Source organism: Chinchilla lanigera, unplaced genomic scaffold (assembly GCF_000276665.1).
Source record: "Chinchilla lanigera isolate Chin_1 unplaced genomic scaffold, ChiLan1.0 scaffold00015, whole genome shotgun sequence".
Classification (NCBI taxonomy): Eukaryota; Metazoa; Chordata; class Mammalia; order Rodentia; family Chinchillidae; genus Chinchilla; species Chinchilla lanigera.
Genome location: NW_004955416.1, coordinates 2,260,356 through 2,282,884, shown reverse-complemented (window position 1 = coordinate 2,282,884; position 22,529 = coordinate 2,260,356). Strand labels below are relative to the sequence as shown.

Here is a 22,529-nt window from a genome sequence, read left to right as displayed (position 1 = left end):
TCATTGACAGTTTCTTTCAGCATAGAAACAGCAGATAGAAGAACAACCATGTTATCTATCCTGTATATACATACATACAAAATTTTTCCTTCTTTCCCTTCTCTTTTCCCACATCCCAGAAGCCCTTTACTCTTCGGTGGTTTCCTATCATTTCACAGTGTCTATCATACCTTTCTGTTATTTTATAAAACTTAATAAAAATATGCAATTTTTGGTCATCATGTATTTAAATTATTGGACTGTTAAGTGGTTCTGGTGTTAGAAATTTTTAAAAATGTAGTTATTAATATTTTAGTTTTTAGTGTTTGACCTGTTACCTGCATTGTTCTATATTTACACATTAGAAGACCTTCTAATGGTCAGTCTAAACTTTATCCTTGTAAACATTGACTTTTTGTTAATTTAAATCACATCTCTCTTGTTCAGGCACGATTGGAATTAGAATTAAAAAAGACACCCAAGCTAAGGAAGTTCTGGAACTTGATTAAAAAGAATGATGAAAAGATGGATCCAGAAATAAGAGAACAGTACGTTGGCAAAGTATTATTCCTCTTCAGCTGTTATACTGGGTTATGGGTCTTGGACAACTCTGTGATTTGTTGCTTCCTTTTGTATAGTACTTATCCCAAATAAGTTGTCAATAAGTGCTTTTATTTAGACTGTTACAGAAACATTTTTTATAGAAGTCAAAAGGAGAAGCCACCACATCACCATGCTTTTCTTTTCCTTGTCTCTATACCAGTGATACCACTGTTTTCTCCCATCCTATTGTCTGTAATCTGTCTTTCTGTGGATGGTTCTGTTTTTTCCAGATCTTCAGACTATCAGTCTAACATTTTTTTTTCTGACTCCTTTTTTTTGACTCCTTCATTTTTAATAGTAACTTTTATACTTCCCACTATCACTCATTCATTCAAAAACTACTGTTTGTTTTGCCATGTACTGTTCTTGACATTGGGATACAGAAAAAAAACAAAAGTAATTCCTGCTTTTGTAGAGAACATTCTAATTGGGAAAGAGCAGTGAACAGATGAATTATAGAATGTGTTAGGTGTCGATACGTGCAAAACAAAAACGATAAATCAAATATAAGGACTAAAGGAACAGATCAGTGTGACTCTTAAAGCTATCAAATCACTGTCCAGAATTTTCAGATCTAAATTTTATACAAAAATTGCTTGATTCTTTCATCGTGGATTTTAGTGAGTGCTTTATTTTTATCAATACATTTTATTATGTGCTTTATAAATGTTGCCAGGGTATTTAAAAAAATTGTTTTGACCATGTTAAATGTTTTTATCAACACACAATTTTGCTATGCACAATTTCAGGCATCAGTTTTATTTTATAGTTATTTCTTTTTTTTTTTTTTTTTTTTTGGTTTTTCTCCGGTACCGGGAACCGAACTCACGACCTTGCGCTTGCCAGGCAGGCGCTTTTGCCACTGAGCTAAATCCCCAGCCCCTATAGTTATTTCTAATAGTCTTATTTTTCCTTCGATCAAAGACTATGATAGCATTTATTTCATAGGACAGAGCTATGTTTGGACACAGAGGTGACCTTCCTCCTTTCAGATATTTATTTCCTTCCATCTCTTTTAAACTGACTGAACTATACTCTTATTTACTCCATAGTTTTTCCAACAATAATACTTTTTCTCCATTTTCAGCCAGTTTTTTCCATTAACTTCTGTTTTTCTGCTCTTCGTGCATGCGTGAGCACACGTACAGGTTATGTACTTGCCCAGGACTTACTGTGGGTCTAGGACAATTTCTTTTGGCTCTGTCATATTCTTCTTTAACTGAAGAGAATGGCTAATAGTTCCCTTTCCTTTAAATCTCGCAACTTCTGCTTGGATTTTTGTTTCTCCTTTTTCATCTACCCGAAGTGGTTCTTTTTGGCCTTCCCAATCACCTCATTTAATGCTTTGGGGTTTTTGTGTGTTTTATGTCATTTCCTTTGACTTCCATTTGATCCTGTAACTCTAGTTCTTGTATATCCTTCCTCCTTTAACAACTTTAGCTTTTTCTTCTTTTGGACTTTTTTCTCTGTCTTCCCTAGTTCCTAAGGTCAAGGTATTAGTGTATCACAAGGATTTATTTTTTATAGTCTTTCAGTTCTTCTCCCTAGTCCCCAGGGGTTTTGAGAAACTTGAGGTTGGGAAAAAATAAGTAACCCGCCTCACAAGATACAGATTTATACATATGGCAGAATTCTACTTTGAGCCTAGTTTCTTTGTTTACAACTTTTTTTCTTTGACAACTTTGCAAGTAAAAAATTTACGGTAAGAATTTGTGAGTTTAGGATTTTGTGATAAAATAAAATTTTTACTTTTCCATCCCTATGTTCTGGAGAGTCCTCAAAGCAGTTTATTGATAGAGTGATATAGTCAGGCTTAAATTTTGGAGCAATGTCTCAGGAAGTTGTAGTTTTAGATGGGCAAGACTTGAGGCAGGGCAGAAGGTAATACTTGGGTGAGCGATCGTGAGAATTTGAACATAGTGGCATTGGAAGCAGAGGGTGGTGGAGGACAGAGAACTACTTCAGGCTAGGTGATGAGGGGATAATGAGATACTCACTGAGGTGGGCCTGGCAATACAGAAGGCGGCTTTAGTTTTCCCATGCCAGCCGTTGAGCTGGAGATGGAGGCTGTGAGAAATGCGAGGGCTGCATTTGTAGGTGCATATGTAGTTAATTGAAACCGGGTATATGGGTGAGATTTCTTTAATGAGGCATGTAAATCACGCACAGAGGATTGAAGACAAAAGGAAGTACAACCTGGAGTTAGGCTGGTGGTCCCCAAAGGAAGAACTGCATGTCAGTGAGATGCGTTTGTGAGTAAGAGGGAGAACCGCTGTGCGGGGCACTCGGCTCAGAGTAGGACTATCCCTGCCTTAATTTCTAGTCCACGTCACCTCCTCATATCTTTCTAGTGAGCATCTTGTCAACTTGATTGTACTAAAAAATGCCGTCTTTGCAGAGTTTACTTTTTTTAAAGAAACCTTGCTGTTCTAATTATAATTTAGTCCTAGATCTCTGTTCCTGACTTCATTTTCTGTCCTTCAACTGTGCAACTCCTCACTTTGTACTTTTGCTTGGATGAGTGTCATGAACTCAAATTTAGCTTAACTAAATACTGCTCACTGTTTTTTACCCCTAAACTTACCTTTCTGTCTGGTTTCTCTTAATTCTCCCTGCTGCTTGTGCTTGAAAAACCTGAGATCTCTGACTGTTTATAACCAGTCAAGCAGTCATGTAGACTTCACCCTTTGTCCTTCCTCTGTTTCCTTCTGTTCACACTGTTGTCATAATTTAGGCCCTTATAGCCTCTTGACTGAACTGCTACAGTAGATTCCTATTTGGTCATTCTTCTAGCTTTTCTACAACACTACAGTTTAAGTAGAGTTTGTTGTAGAAAACTATGTTTATTTTGCCATATTCCTATTCAGAAGCTTCTAGTGGTTTCTTTTTCCCCAAAGGGTAGATTCTAAACTCTTTACAGTGGCTTTCAAAAACCTCCAGCTAAGCCGGGTGTTGTGATGCACACCTGTAATACCAGCGTTAGGAAGGATGAGGCAGGATCGCTGCAAGTTCAAGGCTAGCCTGGGCTACATAGTGAGTTCAAGGCCAGCCTGAACTACATAGTGAAAATCTGTCTCAAAAAAATCAAGGAAAATCACCCATCAACCTCCAGCTATTTCTTGTGACCTTCGAACTGCTGGATTAGTTTAGTCATTCTTTCTTCAGGATTTCTCCCCTAAATCCTTTCCACCCCACTTCCACTTACTTGACCACAGTTCTTTCTTCTGAGCTCCTAGAACAAAACACCTACTACTGTGATTGCAATTTATATAGTTGTTTAGAGAATAGATTCTAAAATCACACTTAACTAGATTCCACACTCTCTTTTCTATGTGATTTGGGCAAGTTGACTTCCCCTCTTTGTAGGGAGCTGTAGGGTGAAATCCGAGCAGTAGAACCTATGTCACAGGACTGTAGTTGGTATTAAATGAAATTATGAAATGTTTAGCACAGCATAGGTCATGGCACAGTGAGTCCTCAAGTAATGTGAAGCAGTTTAATTATTACTTGCTAGCTTGTTACTCATTGTCTTTATATTATAGGACTTACCACTTGCAGTAGATTTCAATCATTTCTTTGTATTTCCAGTGGGAGTGGCACACTCACTTGCAGCCATCTAATATGTGATAAATGTTTGTTCATTAATTGGTACATCTTAAATTAGGAATGAGTAGAAAATTGATTTTTAAACTAACCTTTACTCTTTAACCACTTCACTCCATGGTATTTAGTACTTTAACATATGAAAGTATAAAGTTGCCTATCTCGGCTTAACTATATAAACATACAGTATAGGACTGAGCTTGAGATTGTGAATGAAAACTGCAGTAAGAAAAGCAGACACTTGTTTAGCTGGCTTAGTCAAGAGAGAGTATTCGTTTCTTCATATAACACTGTATTTACAGAGAAGAAGCTGTGTTTTCGAATTATGTTCCCAGTGACAGAAATGGAACATTTGAACAGTGTAAGAAAGACTTACTCAACATGTAAAATTTATTTTTAAAATAACAGTTTCTCAAAGTAGTTTGGTCCATGTTCTTTGGTTTTAGAGCCTATCAAGAAAGAAGATTTCTTTCACAACTCATCCAGAAGTTTATCTCTGTGCTGAAGTCAGTCCCACTTTCTGGTAACTGTCTTCTTTTAATCAACTCATTTGTGAATAAATATATATATATGTATCTTACATAGTGGTATAAATATACACATACTCTTACATATATATATAGTATAGTGTGTATGTATATGGGATTGTACGTATCTGCAGAATTTACTCATCTCCGGTCTAGAGATACTTGAAAAGAGAGTTTGAATTCGAAGAGGGCAAGATGCAGGGAATTAGGTATAACAGCAATCCGATCAAGATAGTGATGGCTCAGAATTGTATGTTAGGAAGGAGAGGACTTGCCATTTGGAGAATGATCACAATGAGGACATTAGATGATGGATCTGGGGGAAGAAAATGGAGTAATCAAGAGTGACCCCCACATGTTTTGCTTAAGTTGCTGGATGATTAGAATGATTTTAAATTGTACGGACAAAGTGAGCACCCTTTCCTTTTCTAGTGTTTCCAGTCAAAATGTTAGGGTACCCCTTGAAGGATAATTTTAAAAATATCAGCATGGTTATTGAAATGTTCATTTCGTTACCAAATATTTTTTGTATTTGCTTACTAGGCCCAACTCTTGTACAGGTACTGTCATAAATAATGAACAAGTTTTCAGATGATAACCAGGTATCATACAGAGATAAAGAGAAAATTATTTTTGAGATATAAGCTACAAAATAAAATGGGTCAAAAAAAGCTACAAAGAAAGGTTTATTTAGCTCACAGTCTGGGTTCAGTCCATTTATTGATGAAGTAATATATACTATATAAAGAGTATATACTATATTGGAATATATTCTTTGTATTATTAAATATACATGGTGCAACACACAGTGTATATGTGTGTGCATTATATACCTGTATACCAAGAGAGGTTAGCTATATTGAGTTGTGTAGATCTTTGTAAGCATTTGATGAATGTAGGTAGAATACTGTTTACTTAGGTATATGTGCTACATGTTATTATTTAATAATATTTCTTACAGGGAATATAATATTGTTTAATATTTAGGTAGAATTTAATAGTGTTTAATATTTCTTAAATGGAGCTATAACAGCAGCTCCACTGTTAAATTATTTTTATGATTTTTAAAAATCAGAATGACTTGGTTACTTTTTCCTATTGCTAAGAGAGAATACCCACACCCAAAATGAAGGAAAGAAAGGTTTATTTAGCTCACAGTCTATGGAGGGTTCAGTCCATACTCAGCTGGCTCCAAGGCAGGGTGGCACATGGCAGAGGGCAACGTTCATGGCGCCGGAAGATAGCAAAAGCAACAAGAGCAAAAGGGGGACCAGTGGCAAGCAGCCTCTTTCTCTCCCTTACATTGTATGCAAACTTCCTGCCCCAGGGCAGGTGTAGCACTCACACCCATAATTCCAGCATTGGACCATGAATCAGTCATAAACTCTAGAAGCCCACCTCATGACTGCGTGAGGCTTTGGGGGGACATGCAGACAGAAACCATAACAGTGTATAGCTTTGTTTAAATTTAACAGAATTCCCTACTAATGCTAACTTTCCAAACTGAACTTTACAGCTAAAATTCAGTGAGGAATAGATACCAGTGTTATAAATCAACTCTGCCCAGTTTGAAGCATAATGCTATATGTGTCCGTATATTCAAAAGATTGTCATATGCTTATAGTCTAAAGTGCATAATATTTAAATCTTTTTATTAAGTGCCTTAATTAAACATGAAAGGACAAAATTGGGGTTCTTATCACAAATAATAACAATAAAACGTTGAACTACTAATGTCTCTTAATAATCAGGGACATGAGAATTGATACCTATAATTACCAAATGTTTACGTAGGGTCATCTAGGTTTAAAAAATAAAATACAGTGAACATTAGGCCTACAGTAATTTTAACAGCCTGTAATCAGCCATCTCTTGCTACCAGTGTTTACATAAGAGTACAACGTTTCTTAATCTTGAGCTTTAATCAAAAGTCATTGTGTTGCTAGTAAAGGAGCCAAGAAGATGCTGGAAACAATGTATCATTTCAAAATGGGTATGAAGATAGATGGAATAATTAAGAAGCGAAAGCTAATTTTTAAAAGGAGAAGGATTATTGTCTGATTTTATCTGCTCATAAAAGCAACATAGCCTTGTCAGTTGTTATAAAAGAGATCTGTGTAGGATGGTATGAAATGTTAAGGCTACTGTCAGAAGAAGGAAAAGTCCCTACAATATACTTAAGAGACAGATGATAAGGATGTGGTGTTTGTATCTAAAATTAGAAAGTTTCTGTACTGAATGCACCTGTCACCACCAGAGCACAGTTATACACTGTGCTTTGTTTTGTAATTTTAACTAAGCCATTGGCAGTGTTTTTTTCAAGCTGTAAATGATACAAAATAGAGTTTTGTTTGTTTTTTTTTTCTTTCAATTTTGGATAGAAGTGTCTTTTTTGACAGTTACAAAAATGAAAGATAGCAACAGAGGGGTAGGTTGAATGGGTATAATTTAAAAATTGCTCCTTTAAAGTTCTTTGGTTTAAATAGTTATGTGATCTACACTACATCACAAAGCCTTGGTTCCGGTTCTGCATCTTCATTTAGATAGTTTTCTTTGGTCCTCAATTTCTCCCTTGGAAAATGATTATCTGGAATAGGTGTGTTTAAAGGTTTTTTTCAGGTATTACATTTTGCTATTATGTTATTTCAGAGTCTAGCTTAATGGGTGCATGTTAACTAAAAAAGTTCCAGGAAAAATTCCAGATAACATTTCCATGTATTAATGACAAAAATATTTACCTTTCTTTCTTCACATGAAGCTTTCCATTTTCCTGTACACTCCAAAGAAGTAATTTTTAAAAGACATTTGTAGGCTGCCTTTTACAAGTCTGGCACTGGGTTAGTCACTGCTGGGAATCTGACTAAGCTGCAGGAACCTGAAAATTATCTCTGTTTTAATTACAACAGTCTTGGCAGAATGGTTTATCTGGTAAATAGAAGATGATTTCCTGGCATTGGGGGGGGGGGGGAACTTGTACTCTGAAAGTATTTCGTGTCACAGGGTTATAATTATTTAAAAACAAAAATAAATTTTTAAAAATAGTACATTATACTTATGATTAGTGTAAAATAAGTTCAAGATTTCAAAAGTAATTTATTCTCTATGTTTCATTGGCATTTCAGTATAAAGTAATACATATGCCATGGAAAAATATAAATTAACCTCTAATTAGTTGTTCTACATTTTACTACCCATTTTCTACATAGTTCAAAGATAAGTTCAAAAGATATCAGCCTAGTACCATGGTGGAAAACCTTTTAGAGTTTTCAATGATAGCAGACCATAGGTTCAGCATCTCTGCCTTAGTATCTGTGTGTATATGCATATGTCTTTTTTTGACATTTATAAAAACGAAAGATAGCAACAGAGGGCTAGCTTATCTATGAAAGAACTTTTAGAGGTCAAATATGTGATGATCCTAAGGAAAGCGGAAAAAGTCTAGTATAAAACTATCTTCAGATTTTTATCTTGTTTTTCAAAATCTATTCAGTGGTACAGATTTTAAAAAGTCAACACTCCAGAAATATCTTTGCACACCTGAATTTTAAAATCTACCTTTGACCCAGGCTAGATTTTTGGTTTTCTCTTATTTGTAGAGCTAAATATTAGGGTATAGCTTGCTTTTTAGAAAAATACATGCAAGATTCATACTTTAAAGCATACTCCAATTATGATGAATAAGAAACAAATGATTTTGTTTACATTATTAAATAGCTTCTAGTTTTAAGAAATAGCACACAAAATGGCCTATCAAAATTCTAACAAGTTTCTCTCTGATGTCTAGAACCTGTCACTATGGACAAAGTTCATTACTGTGAAAGATTCATTGAACTTATGATTGATCTAGAGGTAAGAAATATGTAGTATCTCGTTACATCATCATTAAGAGTAAGATTAGGCATTGAAATATTTCTTATCTCAAACTGGCATTAGTTTATACCTATTTCTGGCTTAAAGTAAAGAAAGCCCCAAGTTTATTGCCCCTTGAGGTTTTAAGATGACTGCCCTACTTGTGCTTATGTTTATTATCAGTTTTTTTAAATTAAAATTTTCAAGAAGACTTCATAGGTGCAGGATTTAATAAAAAGTTTAGATAGAGTTGATATAATTCAGATTTAATCCATTTTCTTTCCTTTCCCTCTTTCATATGAAAAATTGAATGAAAATGTAACCTGTATTTTGAAATGAACATTGGACTAGAAGTCATTCATGATATCTTCATGTGTAGTCTAGCTCTGCCAGTCACGGGACGTGAGGAGAGGAAATGTAGATGGAAGTCACTGCCTACAGGGCTTTTTTTCTCCCTTTTCTTTCAAACAGCTCCACTTTTGAATTTACTTACAGTGAATGCTGGGATTTTTCCATAGGGTTTTATTGGAAAACTGCTGTTTGAGATGGTTTGTGAGATTCTTTCCTGTGCTAAATATATTTTAAATTTTATTTTAAAAATTCTCTTACCTTAACTGTCTTTAAAACTATTGCCACTGAATTTATTCACGGCATGGACACGATCCCTTACTTTTATATAACATGTCTTTGGAGAGGCCAGAGTGCTTTGGGATATCCACTTCTAAGTAGACTTCACCTCTGCCTGGAGAGAATACATGCGAAATTGTTGCTCTGGTGTATTTTTCTCTAGGCCCTGCTCCCCACAAGACGCTGGTTTAATACCATCCTGGATGACTCCCACCTTTTGGTTCACTGTTACCTTTCCAATCTTGTCCACAGGGAGGAAGATGGTCATCTTTTTTCCCAGGTGAGCCCTGATGGATCTAAAAACACTGATATAATTTCTAAGTAGATCTTTACTTTGCTGTGCAACTGGGAGTACCAGGGTGTGACACAAAGTAAATTTTTCTAAATATCAACTTGAATGATGTAAATTCCTAATTAGTCATCTTAAAATATGTAGTCTTACTATATAAAATGAGTGCATTTTTGTATAAGTGGCCTCTACTAATTATAAATTATAACCCTTTGCTATCTATAAGTGGCTTTATTACTGAACTAAATTTATGATTCTGATGATATAGTCCTATGTGTTCACATATTTTGATTTTTTAAAAATTTGATATAGTTCACAGAATCATACAAGGTGCACAACATATTTTGAGGTACAAACACATTGTGAAACCATTACTGTAATTAAGCTAAGATATCTATCACCTCACGTGCTTATATCCTTTCTTAATTTCTTCTTCTTAGACTTAATTTCCTCTGCTTAGAAACATAATAACAAGTTGAGAAATACTCTTAAACAAAAAGAAAAGTGCTTTGCATCTAACTTCTGGAGGCACCAAAATACTTAAGTGATCACCATTTTAGACAATTTTTTGATATATCTATGCACAAATGCATTTTTGCAAATTAAAAAAGTTGGCAATGTCACATGCAATGTTTTGTAGCTTGCTGGCTCACTTAATGAAGTGTGCTGGACAACATTTGGCTCAAGTTTGTGTTAGCATCATCTCTTTTGATGTAATTAACTAATTTCCCCTGTCTGTCTGTTACTCTTACATATACTGCCCACCTTCTTTTTTTCTTCCTCTTGTCTAAGAATAGTGTCCCTTCTACTTTCGTGTCATCCTTTTTTGACTCCACATCCTAGGGAAAGTATGTACTAAATTGGCAGGATGATTTTATCCATTTCCTGGCATTAACAAAAAAATAGTACATTATACTCCTGAATAGTGTACAGTAAGATCGAGATTTGGAAAGTAATTTATTGAGTCTGTTACTTACATTTTTGAGTCTGGCTTATTTCACTTAAGGCATCCATTTTCCTGACATACTGAATAACTGCTCTGCATTATGAGCAGTAATTTCGAATGAACTGTACCCTGTCTTTCCATAACATGCTGGTAACAGGCACCTGATAGCATGGAAGTGTGTGTGACTTCGCCTGCTGCCTTGGGGAGGAGAGCAAATGCACTGAAGTGTGTTGCTGTGGGGGAGAAGGCAAATATTATTTCACATTGCCTCTCATGTCTTGCAAAAGTAAAAACAGCTAAGAAATTTGTAATTTTTGTCTTTCAATGAGATCCTACCTGGAGATATAGTTTCTGTGAACATATATTCTTTTATATCTGTAAGCATTCCTCTTTTTCTCATCCCCTTTTTAGATTTCTCTCCAGTAATTTGCTATATGTATCAGCATATATTAAAATCTAAATATCTGATCTGCCATGGATTTGAACTAAAAATAGTAAAGATTTAGAGTGAATGCAGCCAGTAGTCTGTTGATGCTGCTGCCACGTGGGGAGAGCAAGGCCTTTCTAGCAACAGGACAGAAGCTGTCTCCCTGATAGCTGGGGAGACACGGGAGGAATGAATAACTTACTGATTTTTTCCTAATAGAAGCCACATGGAGAAAAGAGTATTTCTAACTGCGAATTTCAAAACTCTCTTTCAGAAAGTGTATTTAAGTGACATGAGTAAAAGACTTCATGCGTTCCCTCTAGTGGTATAGTTTTAAAATTTCGCAGTGATATTGACAGGTTTTTTTTTTTTTTTCATTGAAGTACTAGGCTTCCTTGGCTTATCTCTCTTCTCTCTTTAATGTCTCTTAAAGCATGGGGATTGCTGTTAAAGTTTTCTGTGGAAATAGACTGTGTAGAGTGTATTAAATAGACTTAACAATGTATTTGTAAGAAACATACTTTATTTTCATGTAAATTAAACATGTTTGGCTATATTTGAAATGTTTGTGGTGATGTTTACATTCCAGAGTCTGTCAGCACCTCTGAAAAAGTACATATACAAACTTGTTGAATATTTTTATGCTTTATTGGTCTTATGTTTACATGTTCTATTGACTTCAATGTATCCTTCCAGCTTTTGGACATGCTGAAGTTCTATACGGGTTTTGAAATTAATGATCAAACTGGGAATGCCCTGACAGAGAATGAGATGACCACAATTCACTATGATAGAATTACTTCCTTACAGGTAATTAAATGCATGAAAGCCTTTCTTACACCCCTAAGATTGGGTCATACGATAATTTAGGTTTTATATAGATGCAGAGAAAAGTAGTATGTTCAGCATTAGCTTTTTTACCTTCAGCTTTTTAAATGTTTCTAATTCTACAATTGCTAATTCATGAAAAAAGTCACTTCAAATATTGTGAATCAATGTACTAATATTTGATACTCAGAAATACTAATTACTAGGCCGGTTCAGTAGTAAATTCTATAGGTCCTACCCTCAGGTCCATTTTATATCTAGTTATTAAAAGAGTTACAACACATGGCAAGAGGTATATAAGTGTTTTAAGATATTTATACACACTTTTAAGATAAATACATATAAAGAATGAAATTTATCAAATGTCAGAATTACCTGTGTATTCTATTACTGTGCTGTATCTTACTTGAGTTTCATTTCCTCTGATAGTGGAAAGAAGCTTTTGTTAATTTAAAATAAAGATTTTTTTATTAAGAGTCTTTTTTGTGGGTCAAAATTGTGAAACTGTCTTTTGTAATCATTTGTTACCTCAGGAAGTCTCACTCTCCCTTTTCTTTCCCAAATAGCATCTGAGTGTACATGGAAAACTCTAAGAGCCTCTCATTTTTGGGGAATAGAAATGAACTCAGATATCTTTTGGTTTTCTCAGAGCACTCGTTTTTTGTCCTTTTGCCTATGCTCATGAAGTGATCACAGCTAGTGTGATGTGTTATCTGTTCCGTTGGCATAGGCATGGTCTATGGAAAGATCTGTTTCCACTACTGACAGAGGCCACAGCTTTGTCCTGATGTTAATGTTATTTTGAGAGCCAGCTCCCACTCAGTGTCTGGTTTAGCCCCTCACTCTCAGGCTTGATTGCCGGCTCATTTTTGCAGTAGTCTGCATTTTAACCCCATGGCAAGCTTTCCCATAACCTTGGTCACTTTCTTTGTCATAAATTGGGCACATAAAAACTTCTGGGTCTTTTCTGTAATATGGGGGTATCAGAGAAGACCAGGGACATTCCCTGCCACTCTGTAGCCAAATGCTCATAGTGTTGTATTTTTGTTTTCGTGCTGCTTGTCCTATGTTGGTTGGATGTGATACCCTGCTTGGTCTTCTCGTCCCAGAATTCCAAACAAAAGCAGAGTACAAAGATACTATATGTTGGCCCATTCTTAGGTTATCTCTCGAGTGGGACTCTCTCTTGGGACTTTTAGTCTTGTTAGGCCAGTTCTTGATAATAAAATGTTTGGTTTTTTTCCTGTCTCATTAGCGAAGCTAGCATTTGCAGCTATTATCATGTATGCTTCAAGTTAGTTTTAGAAATAAAATACTGGACACTTACTCTTTCCTACTAAGTAGTTTGTGTTTTTTGCCATTCTTTTGCTTACTTCTGGCTGAGTCAGGCAGAGTTCATATAGAGATACATAAAAGAATACCACATTAATATTTTTAAAAATATTATTTCTACTGCATAGCGTGTAAGTTGTACTTGGTTCTAGTACTGTGTAAGTAGTAATTATTGACATCATCTGCCATTCCTTTCTAGAGAGCTGCTTTTGCACATTTCCCTGAACTCTATGATTTTGCCCTCTCAAATGTTGCAGAAGTAGATACTCGAGAATCATTGGTCAAGTTTTTTGGACCTCTTAGGTAAGACAACAAGAGAGAAAAGCTATGTGCTCTCTTAGGGTCGTGCTCCTTGAATTTACTTTTCTTTGTATCTTTTGTTTGGTTTTTGCACTACTGATTACATAGTCTTGTTGCTTCACTGTATTGACATCTGGAACTAGTGCTTCTCTCTAGCACTTTGGTATCTTTGAGTCACTTAAATATAATTATCCAACTTTTTTCTTCTTTAAGAGAGTTAAGTTTATGTTTTTCATGATTTATGTCATTTTCTTAGATCTAATATTTTTTTAGAATAAAAATTAGGCTGATCAGTTCCATCAGTCATAAGTAACATGGGACAGAAGCCAATAAAGGTTCATCTTATGTGATTTTAGCAGTAAGATTTTAGCAAGCTAAAATTTATATAGTTAGTAATATTCTCTGCCACTTATTTGTCTGCTAATGTACTTTTTTGAAAATAGTGGTAGCCCTTATTTAAGACGCAGCCTGCTGAGTGTTTAACTAATCCTTAAAACAGTCATACTTGGAGCAGGTACCATTTTACAAAAAATGTAAGTGGTGCATAGAATAGGTACGTAATTTGCTTAGGTTACACATCAAGTAAGGGGCAGAGTCAGGATTTGAACCTATGTGGTCTAACTTTTGCCATTATACTCCATTATGTCCCTGTTTTTTTTTAACTCTTAGGAAAAGTTTATTTCATTTTCTACTTGAAGTGAAACAAATTTCAGTTCAAGAGCTCATGGGGAATGTAGCTCAGTGGCACAGCGCCTGTCAAGTGCAAGGCCCTGCGTTTGATTCCTAGTACCAAAAAAAAAAAGAAAGATCTAAGACTTGTAGTTGCTCATATCTTTGACTAGTGTCACAGTTTTCTGTTGTTTTTCCTTATAAACAGTTCTAATAGGAATACAAAAGTATGGCATTATAATTTAAATTTATATTTCCCTAATTGATGTCTAGAGATGATAAGCATCTTTCTATGGTTTACTGATGTCTATCTTTATTGTTAAAGTGACCATTAAAATCTTTGGCCATTTCTTTATTAAATTTTCTTGTTCTTACTGAGTTGAAACTTCTAGACACCCTTGTTTGTCAGATGAGTATTAAACGTCAATATTTTCTCCCAGTTTGTGACTTGACTTTTCTTTCTCCTAATGTTTTTCAAAGAGCATTTATAAATTTCAAGGCCAACTTACCATTTTTTTTATTATGCATTAGTGTGTGTAGAAATGATGGCAGAAACCGGTCACCAAGATTTGATTTAAGTGTGTGATTCACTTTGAATTAATTTGCTACTAGAAGTAAAGGTTCATACTTTGCATATGTACATCCAATTCTTACAACACCACTGTTGAAAAATACAAAGTGGAAAAATGATTTTTCTGCCTGGGAATTGACGAAACATAAAGAATAATTTACTTAGTGTTGGCAGGGAGAAAAATAAACCTTCACATTTTGTTGTTACAGGTGTAAATTGTTACAGTCTTTTCTAAAAGCATATACAAGACTAGGAGTTTACAGTTTCACTTTTTCTTGCTGTAGGAATAAGTACAAAACAATTTTATATGAAGGTAAAAGGGGGGCTGGGGATTTAGCTCAGCGGCAAAAGCGCCTGCCTGGCAAGCGCAAGGTCGTGAGTTCAGTTCCTGGTACCGGAGAAAAACCAAAAAAAAAAAAAAAAGGTAAAAAGGATGTTCTTGTAGTTTAGGTTTTGATGAATATTGATTGTTTTCACACAGATGCTCACTGCAGAACTCTTGATAAAGGCCTAAAATTTAAATTAAAGGCTCGTGTATTGAAGGCTGATCCCCAGCCCTGTGGCACCATAGTGAGGAGTGAAACCTTGGGATGTGGGACGTAGTAGAAGATGTTACATCCATGGGAGGGTACCTTTGAAGGGAGAGTTAGGAACCTGGCCCCTTACCCTCTCCTCCTACGCCTCCTCCCTTCCTGGTTTCTTCTTCCCACCTCCCCTCCTCTTCACCCTCTGTGTCCGCTGCTCTCTCGCCCTCTGTGCTTCGTGACTTCCGTGAATTGAGCAGCTTCGTGCACCATGCACTTCTGCCAAGATTCACTGTTGTGCCATAGACCCTAAAGCAAGTGCGCCAACCAACCATGGGCTGAAACCTCTCATGCCATGAGCCAAAAGAAATCTTTCCTCTTTTAAGTGGATTTATCTCAGGTATTTGTTACAGAAGTAGAAAGGTGATTGACACAAATGTTCACTTCAGAATTCTTGATAATGGCCAAAATTTAAATTAAATATTCATCAATAGGAAAGTAATTTTAAAAAATAGTATGGAATTCTATGTAGTTCTTTAAAAGAGTGGAATATATCTGTAGTTATAAGAAATACAGTTAGATTCTCATATAAAAATGAGCAACCTTACCAGCCTCAGTTTGTTTCACTTCAAGTAAGAAATGAATTAAACAGTTTTCCTGGGTGATGGGAATTGAAACTGGAATAGCCATCTTGGAATAATTTGACATTTTCTTTTAATCATGCACTTACTATTTGATCTTGTATATATATGTATATGTCCAGGATGTAATAAAAATATGCCTAGGATAAGTGAAAATATATGTTCACACAAAAATCTCCAAAAATATTTATAGTAGTTTTATTCATAATTGTCAAAAAGTAGAATACATAAATACCCTTTAACTGGTGAATAAATGGACACGGTTATATCCATGTAATAGTTTACTATGACCGTTATAAAGAAACTAAGAATAGTATTCACAGTATGGGATAAATTGTGCAGCTAGTGCCAGAAGGCTACTAAATGTATGATCCATTTATTTAACCTTCTGGAAAAGGCAAAAATACAGAGATTGAAATAGATAAGCAATTGCCTAGAGCTACAATGGAGAAGAGGCTTGCTTTAAAATAAAGTGACTAGGGGCTGGGGATTTAGCTCAGCGGCAAAAGCACCTGCCTGGCAAGCGCAAGGTCGTGAGTTCGGTTCCCGGTACCGGAGAAAAACCAAAAAAAAAAAACAACAAAACAAATAAAATAAAGTGACTAGAACTTTTTAGGTTAGGTAGTAGAAAACTGTCAAATTCAAAAAAGTGAATGCAGGTTTTTTAAATTATAATTTTTCACTTGGCGATAAATGCAGATTGTTGTCTTCCTTGTAGTGACAGGCTTATTGCATTCAAAGCTGAAAAATATTGCTATTTATTCAAGACCAAATATGCATAGTTTGTCATTCTTTCAAGTGAAACTTTTGTGCAAAGTATGAATGTTCCATTTTGTCACACAGACTTTTAAAAAATGAATATTCAAAATTGCAAGTTTAACAAGTTTTTAAGGCTTCATCGAGGACATTCTTGAATAAAACCGGTTGTTTTAAGAAAATATATGGAAGTGAGAAATTCTCTGACTGCCGGCACAGGCCGGTGCCACCATTGTCAGACCGTCCGTCACAGTGTAAATATAAAGGCAGTGAAAAAACAAATACAAAAAGCATATCCTTGCAGAGTCCTTGAAATGGTTTCAGATACGATCAGAGGTTTAGAGAAAATAATTTGAAAACTATGCATTAAAAATTTTTCATCGCTGATTCTTGACATTTTCTGCCCATATTCATAGGGATTATGTTTGCTTTTTAAGCTATTATAAAATTACATGTTTGCAAAATGAAGTTGCTATGAATGTCTGTTCTTTCTGCAGTTCAAACACACTCCATGAGGTGGCATCATACCTCTGCTTGTTGCCAACCCTTCCTAAAAATGAAGACACATCTTTTGATAAAGAATTCCTTCTAGAGTTGCTGGTAAATATTAATTTTCACTGAATTTTGCATGTGGTTTTCTTTGCCTTTTTGAATCATTCATAACAATCTGTTACAGATTTCTTCTAGACAAAAGTTTGGGTAGTTAATTATGACCTGTTTTTGGAAATCTATTATCATTTGATTTCTATCTGATTTGTTCTTTCAACTCTTGAATTTCTTCTACCAAGTCTTTCATCTTTTAAAACAGCTTTACGGTAAGAATATATTATATGAGCAAGCATTTCTGAGCAACTTGTGTTGCAGACACTGGATTCATGCAGCAGAGAAGCACAGGTAGTTGAGACTGTTCCTTTCTTTTAGAGGGTCACAGTTAAACACACATAGTGCATAAATGTGAATATACATTCATATAATTTATTTTTAAAATGATCATTTAAATATGGTGCTTCGAATATTAGGGCATACCTTTATCACTAGAAAATCTCAGGGGTGCTAAAAATATGCACTGACTGAGAATTCTAAGGCATTTCTCAATCATTTTTGGAAGTAAGAGGTTTTAATTTTCAAACTAATTTTTTTCCTGAAGTTTTTGAGAGTTTCTTAGAGATCATAGTTCTGTATGATTTTATGAGTAAAATAGTACAAAGGTATTTGAGGTTCAAAAGCTGTGATCTTACCCCTCTAGGCTGACATTTTGTTCCTCAGAGTTAAACACAATTAATATTTTTATCTATATCTTTGTAGATTCTTTCAGAAAAATAATTTTGATTGGTTTAATTATGTAATGAATACAGAGTACTTTGTTGCAAAATATTGAAATCTATAAGTCAAAATTTATGCTCTTGTAGAACTTGTTTATAAAAAATTAGGATTCCAGTTTTGTGTATATATTTTTTTCAAACATTCAGTCATGCTGTATTGTTCTTCAGCTTTTAAAAAAATTTAGTGTTCTTTTGAGTTTCAACCATTGTGTAGTACAGATGTGTTGTATTTTTAACTTCAGTATAATGTTTTATAAAGTGGGTAGGTATTTAACCGTATCCCCACTAAGGGATATTCAGATACTGACAATTTTGACTTACAAAGAAGGATGCAATCTTTTGCCTCTTGTGCCCCCATATGTGGGTGTTTAAGAGAGAGCTATCTAGAGGTTAGTTGATCAAAGTTTGCGCTCACTTACAATGTAGAAGATGCTTCCAAAGTATCTTCTAAAAGGTGTAAAGATTCCCTCCAATGATATACTAAAGCATGTCTCCCCAAGCTGAACAGCATTGGATATTATGCTTCCCATTTTTGCCAGTTTAATGGGTTAAAGGAAGAAGTAAGTTCCTTTAAACTTTTGTTTCCTGACTATTGTAAGTTTGTGTAGCTTTTCATATATTTGTTTTTTTGTGCTTACACAAACATATACCATATTGATATGTATATTTTTTGTTACATACAGAACCATAATATATATACTGTTTTGTGATTTATTTTTAAGCTAATAATTTTAATAGAAGATGTAAAAACATAGTCCCTTACTTCAGGAAAGAAGATGATATGCTAGTTTCAGAGACAAAGATGAGAAACTAGCAGATATTTAAAAGCCCAGTGACAGGTGTTTTAAGTGTCATGTGGAGAAAAATCCTTGGGCTACATTTTAAACTAATTCAAATGTAGAAAATTTTATGAAGAATATGTCTTAGGCCACTCTCTTTATCTTTCTTTATACAAATTAGTTTTTATTGTCTTTGATGAGATGTGCTTCTAAAAATTGCTTTTGCTGTTTTCTAGCAAAATAAAATTCCTCGTAAGTTAGGTTTTGGGGATTAATAATAAATCTTCACTAAGAACAGACGTGCAGATTTTTTTCCTAGGAATCTTTTTAATGGAAATAGGTTTGAGTATAAAGTTGATTCTTTGCTGAATAGGCTCTTATAACTGATACTTTACCCTTAAAATTTAAATAGCTATTCCAAATGAAAATAATTTTAAAAATTTACAGTGATACAGTATTAGCTTTTGTTTTCTGCCTTCTATAAAGTTGTCTCTCAACTTTGAGTTCTTGTAATATCCAAATTGTGATGAATACTTTAATGTATCTGTCTGTCTTAGATATCACAATATCTTTATTCCTAAAGTAATTCTACCTGTAAATAAATTTTACAAATATGTTATTATTTTAGCATTCTTAATTAGGGAACAAAGTATTTTTACATGTGAGATTACTATAATAAGAGTACATAGGGTTTGTCAGTGAAAGAGATATGGAAATCACTCCAGTCCATCTCAGTTTACAAGGGAGAGGAAGGACTAAGGTTGGGGGAAATCAATAAATTTTCCGGATTGTTTATCGTGTAAGAATGAAAACTAACATAGGATTGAAGTCTTGCTTTTATTTTCCTCACATTGATTAACACTAAGTTTTTAAACTCAGAATGTGCCAGAACTTTGGCACTATTTTATAATATTCTATTTCCTTGTTATGCGAACCCTGAAAGGTGAGTGGTACCTCATCTGTTTCACCTAAAAGCAAACTAAGGTTAGGGTGGTTAAAACAACTTGCCCAGCTTTAACACTGCTTGTAAAGAGAGGAATGGGGATAAGAACTCAGTTCTGTTTGATTCTGAAGCACATCACTACTAATACCGCTTTTATATTTGATTAAATGGAGGGGGAAAAAAAATCTTGTTAAAGTGTTGTAATAACTAAAGGATATGAAACTTCTCATTCCATACTTTGTGGTGAATTCTTCTCTAAATTAATTTTGACTGAATAAGCATGCCCCTTTCTTCATGAACCTATTTTTCTTTTAGGTATCTCGTCATGAACGTCGCATTTCTCAGATTCAGCAGCTAAATCAGATGCCTTTGTATCCAACTGAGAAAATTATATGGGATGAAAATATTGTCCCAACTGAGTACTATTCTGGAGAAGGTATGGTAAAGAAGTGCAGGATTCAGGTGTAATGTGAAACCTAATTTAGAATTCATCAGATGTAAATGAAAATGTACTGAAGTCAACTCTATACATTAGATAATTTTCTGGTACAACTCTAGCTTAACTTTAGAAGCTAGAAAAGAGTTAATATTTTGAATACTTAGCTTTAGGCTTTTTATTAAAAGGATATGTGTATCACACTGCATAAAATGTGACTATAAAGCAGTCAGACAGTGTTTTAAGGAGACTTACTAATGCAGGAAGTTTGGCTTTCATTGTGTCACTGTGCGGGGCTCCATTGGACAGAGTTTATTTTTCAAAGCCTTTTTCGAAGTTCTTTTGAGTTCTTTATTGAGCCGTGTAATGACTGCCAAAAGACATCGTCATTAATTGATAATAAACCTTAATTATGATCCAAAGTGATAAAGCCTTTTTTGTCCACCTACCTATTTCACCAGAGTTAGTTCTAAATCTTTTTTGCTCATTTCTGAGGATGAGTATTTGCCATAATTGCATACACTCAGTAGTGCATTCTGCCATAGTTAAAAGCATGTTTCAAAAGATATTGCAGGAAATCTTTTAAACAATGGCATTATTATTAGAAGAGATGTGACTGTTTTAAGACCTCACAACTACAAGTACTTACTTGCATTTATTTGAAAGAAAAATTACGTTGGAGTCATATCTGAGCAACATAGATCCAATAAAACCAGTGAACTAATTCTACTAGATTTCAGAATAAGCAGTCTTAATATCTTTTTATATTCTTATACTGGTTAATGTGGTTTTTCTCTTCTAGAGTATACACTTCGGTGATAAAACTGTATAGAAATTAGAACTAGTGGTGCTATAAAAGTCAGGAAATAGTTACTATAGAAATTGGAGCTAATGATTGCTATGAAAGTCCGGAAATAGTTACTTTCAGGTGGAGGAAGGAGCTATAACTGGGAAAGGACACGAGAGAGTCCTAGAGAGCTTATAAGTGATTATAAGGTTGTATTTTTAAAATACCCTTTAGTGATACACATACATATATATATCCCCTTCTGTCCTTGCCTTTTTCTTCTTTGAATATAGGTTGTTCAGCCTGCCGTTTCCCTTGGCATAGGCTTTTCAGATTGACTGCTCTTATGCAATGAACCATACATCTCTGCTCAGCATTTTTCTTGGAAATTAGCACCTGGATGTAGACACTTAGGCAGACTGAGGTTCCTCTCCTCTGGCAAGGTTCTTGGTGGTGGTATATTGCTTCCGGAGCTCACACTCTGCTTCTGTCTCTTTTTTGTGATGTTAGTAGTCCTAGTTTTTATTCATTCAGTGAAGGTTGCCTAGGAATTTTTGTGTTTTTTTATTTTATAAAAATGTTCTATCAGAAGAGATACCTTTTCTCAGCCTCTGTTTTTAAAGAAATTGCATTAAAGTACAAGTCAGTTTGCTAATATAAATGACTTAAAATTTTCTCCAGTGTTTTTTTACCTTTAAGTTCTCTCATTGCTTTGATTGTCTGGATAAGGATCAAAAAAATATAATTTGCCAGAAAAATTGGGGTTCTTTTTTTTCTTGATTGATAGTGCCATGGAGTCAATCATTTAATTATCCAAGAAAAATAGTGTTAAGGGAGGAAAATGGAGAGAATATTGTTTATTAACATAATCAGAGAAGTTTTAATAACGTGGAAGCAATGCTTTTTCCTTAAAAATCTAGCCAAAAGACAAATCCAGAGCACAATAGTAGTCATTGGGAATCTATACAATATAATATGCTTCTTTAGTTTTCATGATAAATTTTGTCATGAGCTAAGTTTATAGTACTATTACTTTAAAACTTGGCAAATATAAATTAGGTTTTGATAAAAGAATACTTTTTTTTTCTTTTTGAGACAGGGTCTCGCTGTGTAGTTCGGTTGGTTTTGAACTCATGTAGCCCAGGCTGGCCTCGAACTCCCAGCAATCCTCTTGCCTCACCCTCCTGAGTGCTGGGATTAGAGGCATGCACCCCCACACCTGTCTATAAGAAAACTTTTAAGCTACTTAATACTATACTAAAGTTAAATATCTTTGAATACTTTAAAGAAGCATTGTTTCCATATGAATCACTGATATACTGATTATTTACCATAGTAAAATTCATCCTTCACCCACAGTTCTTAATAGATGGCATTTGTTAACCTGGTTTAAATTTCTGTCTGAAAATAAAAATAATACTTTATCAAATATATTGCATTTCAGACATCATTAGCTTCTAGCCACATTTGTGGTGCTATTTTTTAATACATCAAGCAGATGATAGATGAAAAGAACAATTTAAATACGAATGTTACTTTCTTTTTCAGGTTGCCTTGCTCTTCCCAAGTTAAATTTGCAGTTTCTGACTCTTCATGATTACCTCCTAAGGAATTTTAATCTCTTCCGCCTGGAATCAACTTATGAAATTAGGCAAGACATCGAGGACAGCGTCAGCAGAATGAAGCCTTGGTTAGTAAGCTGGTTGACTTGTAATGAAGAGATGTATACAGCGACTGATACATTTCTATCAGAAAATTCATAGTGTGTTCAAAAATAACACACTTGGCATG

General features: G+C 34.6%; 1 protein-coding gene across 1 annotated transcript in view; it reads left to right on the top strand.

Moving 5' to 3' along the window:
* The window catches only part of Aqr (aquarius intron-binding spliceosomal factor), a gene marked incomplete in the record, with an annotated part of 89,935 nt that overhangs the window by 22,040 nt on the left and 45,366 nt on the right, over positions 1 to 22,529 (top strand). The window contains 9 exon segments of the mRNA XM_013512621.1: positions 427 to 527; positions 4,632 to 4,708; positions 8,497 to 8,561; positions 9,352 to 9,468; positions 11,547 to 11,660; positions 13,210 to 13,313; positions 16,969 to 17,071; positions 19,831 to 19,951; positions 22,287 to 22,428. Of these exon segments, the coding sequence (XP_013368075.1) occupies positions 427 to 527; positions 4,632 to 4,708; positions 8,497 to 8,561; positions 9,352 to 9,468; positions 11,547 to 11,660; positions 13,210 to 13,313; positions 16,969 to 17,071; positions 19,831 to 19,951; positions 22,287 to 22,428 (944 nt within the window).